The 4,427-nt window shown below is 38.0% G+C and overlaps 1 protein-coding gene across 7 annotated transcripts in view; it reads right to left on the bottom strand.

Annotated features, from left to right (window-relative positions):
• Ano2 (anoctamin 2) overlaps positions 1–4,427 on the bottom strand; it is a 382,995-nt gene that overhangs the window by 203,496 nt on the left and 175,072 nt on the right. For all 7 annotated transcript variants that reach the window (XM_008825440.2, XM_008825443.2, XM_008825439.2 and 4 more), the window contains one exon: positions 217–351. In XM_008825440.2, coding sequence (XP_008823662.1) covers positions 217–351 — 135 coding nt within the window. The remainder of the gene's footprint in view (positions 1–216; positions 352–4,427) is intronic.

Raw genomic sequence — 4,427 nt, 5'->3', positions numbered from 1 at the left:
CTGGCCCCAGGGAGCAGCTTGACTAGGGATGGAAGACGACCCTGGTTAGCATGACTCTGCGGTCATCCCAGAACCCATGGATCCCAGAGCCATCTCTGGAGGGAAGTCACATGTGTTTGGGAAGGGAAGGAGGGCAGAGGGTGGGGTCTTATGTGTGGGTAAAACTTCAAACTACTACTGTGTGGGAACATAACCTTTTCTTTTAAAGTGACTTACCTGGGAATATCTTCTTCGATTGTTGCACATCCATAAAGAAAGACAATCACTCCAGTTACAGAAGACGGGATAAGGAATGAAGTATATAACCCCAGCCAAGCAAAATACAGTCCAATTTTTTCTCCGAAATACTTTCTGGAAAACAAAGAAAGAAAATGAAACACATATTAAGAACATCATTATAAAGATGATTAAGACTGATTGGGATGTTCTGTAGGAAATACACAAAAATTCAATAAAAAGTTTGAACAAAAAGAACATCATACACTGCATCTTTTTATTTCCATTTGGTCTATGACTCAAAACAGGTCACATAAATATTCACTCTTTGTTATAACGAACTCAAAGGGGTGAAGGTTACATGGGGAGGGGACCTCAGAACAAAGAATCGACAAATGGTCTTCACTGGGATGAAGTCCATTCTGTTAGACTCACATATACACATCAGCTTTGGCCATTCATGGCCAAATCAATAGCTACAAGAAAGAACCCAGATCTAACAGAAAACTAAAACATACCATCAATTTCAGCATTACTAGCATCAACATGAAGAGCACATTATCATTTGAACACCACACCGTTCAACCCACAAAGAGTGCCATTTGAAACAAACTCATTTAACAAAATGCACAAATCACATACATAGACACTTGTTCTAACATATACACATGTAAAATACTTCTTGAAAAATGACTAGAAGAAGTTCAATAAAATACTCATAGAAGGATAGAATAAAAGAATTCAATACAAGGTTTCTTTGGGTACATTATTTTATTTCTTTATAGCCTTTCATTTCTTTATTTTCAAACGACTTTACTGAGGTAGACTGACATACAAAAGGTTATAAATATTTAACTTATCTGATGAGTCAGTCCATAAACAACTTAACTGATGAGTCAGGCCATAAACATATTCCTCACCTCCAAGTGTCTCACTTAGCATGATTCTCCAGGTCCAGTCATATTGTCACACATTTCAGGGTCTCCTTCTTTATTTTTTTAAATTCTTAGTTTATGTGTATAAGTATTTTGCCTGACTGTATGTAAGTGCACCATATGCATGCAATGACCTCAGGTGCCAGAAGAGAGTGTCTGATCCCCTGAAACTGGAGTTAAAGACAGTTGTTAGGTGTCATGTGGGTGCTGGGAACTATACTCAGATCCTCCACAAGAGCGGCCACTGAGTCATCTTTCCAGCCCCATGGTTTCCTTCTCTTATAAGGATAAATAACATCCCATCGCATTACACACCAAATTTTGTTTTTCCATGCATCTGTGGGTGGACATTTGAGTTGCTTCCACATTTGGGCAACAGTTGGTAATAGGACTATAAACAAGGGAGGCACACATCTCTCTTCAAGACTCTGACTTCAGTTTTTAAAAATCAACAAATGGGACCTCATTAAACTAAAAAGCTTCTGTACATCAAAAGAAGTAACCAAAGAAATGAAGAGAGACCCACAGAATGGGAGAAAATCTTCACCAGCAACATATCTGACAGAGGTTTAACATCCAGAATATATAAAGAACTCAAAAAACAAAGAATCAAGAAAGGAAGTAACCCAATTAAAAGATGGGCTAAGGAGCTGAACAGAGAGTTCTCAAAAGAAGAAATAAAGATGGCCAAGAAGCATCTTAAAAGGTGTTCAACATCACTAGTAATTAGGGACATGCAAATTAAAACCACTTTAAGACTTCATCTTACCCCAGTCAACACTGGCTAAGATTGAGAGAACAAATGATACCAAATGTTGGAGAGGATGTGGGGAAAGGGGAACACTCATCCCCTGCTGGTGGGCCTGCAAACTTGTACAACCCCTATGGAAAGCAGTGTGCAGAACTTTTAAAAAACTACAAATGAACCTACCATTTGACCCAGTTATACCACTCCTTAGCAGATACCCAAAGAACTCATCCTATTGCAGAGACACTTGTACATCCACGTTTGTTGCTTCTCTTTTCACAATAGCTAAGAGATGGAAGCAACCTAAGTGTTCCTCAACTGACAAGTGGATAATGAAAATGTGTTTCATATATACAATGGAGTTTTATTCAGCAGTAAAGAAAGATGAAATCATGAAATTTGCAGGTAAATGGATGGAACTAGAAACTGTTATACTAAGTGAAGTAACACAGACTCAGAAAAAAAAGACATATGTTCTTCCTCATATGTAGATCCTAGCAACAAATCCTGATAAGTGAGTATGTATCCAGACATAACTACAGGAACCAGGATAATGAAAAGGAACCAGGAAGGTAAAGGAAAAGAAAGAATCTAAAAGAGAAGAACAGTAGGAAACAGGCCTTAATAAAGGTAATATGGATAAAAATGGGGTTATTTTAAGGGGAGGGGGGAGGGAAGGGTATACAAGGAACCTAGGGGATAAAGGAAAAGAAGGAGCTCAAGAGAGGTAGGACTGTAGGAGAAGGGTATTATTAAGGGAGAAAGGAGGAAAATGGGGGCACCTTAATTGGGGAAACCATGAGGGAGAGATAAATGTGAGAGATAAATAATGCCTAGCTAGTTTTAAAAACCAGAGGGAACCATATTACTCCAACAACCTACTGACAAATTATACATAACAGATCAAGAAATATATGTCTAGGTAAAGTTTATCTGAGAACAATCAGTCTTTTCCCAAGATTTATCTACATGACATACAGTAATTAAAAGTACCAGACTGGTGGAACTAACCTTCTTAGATGTTTAACAGATATACTTTGAGGCCTATAATAATTTGGTCAGAGAGACATAAGGGACAGTTTTTGCTCCTTGCCCACCTAGGTCGACTCAGAGGAATCATTTCCTCCATGCTTCCAAGCGAAGCCAACCATGGTTGAGCAGGACCTTTGACTTATCCTCACATAGGCGGAACTGGAAAAAGAAAGGAGCCAGGGGCTCCTCCCAAGCCCATGTGACCCCTGAGGAACAGATCCTTGAACATCCATATAAGTTAAATAAATTGGTTTATCTGGGCCAACTGTAGGGTCTTAAACACCCAAAAGGAAAATATAACCAAAGATTAAAGGGGCCAACATAATTTTTTAAATCTTTTTAAAAATGTTGAATAACTATCTTCATTACAGCATTAACATATTCAATAACAATTTCCAGAGCAAAGATGCTTCTCTTTCAAAATTAGCTGTAAATTTTGAGGTTCACAGTTAATACAGTTATACAATATTGAACTCAGTATAAGCCCTGTAAGACATAAAATTGAATGAGTTTTTAACCTTTAAAAAAGATCTCCATTTCATTTTAGAATATATTGTTCTTTGCAGAAAGATTCATTGTTTTTGCTACTAACACTGAGATGTTGGTGTATGCATCTCTAATCTGTATGTAACTATTACTAGTCATATTCGGTTGCACATGGATCCTTGGTGTCTATGTATGTCTATAAAGTCAGTGGGTAGATTTCAATGGTAATGTTTATCACCTCTACTAATTAACATGACATAAATTTCCATGGGGACAATATAATTTTTTAAGAGTCCATATGTATAGCTAAAGGCTACATAACAAGCAACAATGCCAGATACTAGATACCTTCTTTTCGGTTGTTGGCCAGGGTGGCCAAAGGGACTCCCAGATAGTAACCCAGCATAGAACTGGGAAAATGAACAGCAGTCCCCAATCTTATCTAAAGGAATATTGACAATTGATTGCTGCTAGATGAGGAACAGCTGACCCTCCTAAAACAAAGACCTCTAGATAGGTGGACTAGATTCACCAAATGACAAGTAGTGGGGAACGGTTGGGGGTGCCAACAACACAGCAGACAGTAGCAGGGATATCAGAGTATAAGGGCTCTAGTGGGGGGAGGGAGGCTATGGGAGGTTGCCATCTGGGAAGTGGGTGTGTAGTCAAATAAGATGGTTTGGGATGTTCTGTGTGACATTCACGAACATACAAAAAATCAACAAATTAAAAAAATGTATTATATTTGAGGAGGAAGCATGGAAGTTTACATCGTGCTAATTAGTAGAGGTGATAAACAATACCATTGAAATCTGCCTGATGACTTTATAGACATACACAGGCACCAAGGATCCAAGTGCAACCAATTATGACTAGTAATAATCAAATACATACAGATTAGAGACGCATGTGCCAACATCTCAGCGTTAGTAGCAAAAACAATGAGTCTTTCTGTAAGGAACAATATATTCTAAAAAGAAGTGGAGATCTTTTTTAAAGGTTAAAAACTC

This window comes from Nannospalax galili, unplaced genomic scaffold, assembly GCF_000622305.1.
Source record: "Nannospalax galili isolate Female #2095 unplaced genomic scaffold, S.galili_v1.0 scaffold589, whole genome shotgun sequence".
Lineage (NCBI taxonomy): Eukaryota > Metazoa > Chordata > Mammalia > Rodentia > Spalacidae > Nannospalax > Nannospalax galili.
The sequence above is the reverse complement of the archived record's forward strand: the minus strand, read 5'-3'. Positions and strand labels throughout refer to the sequence as shown.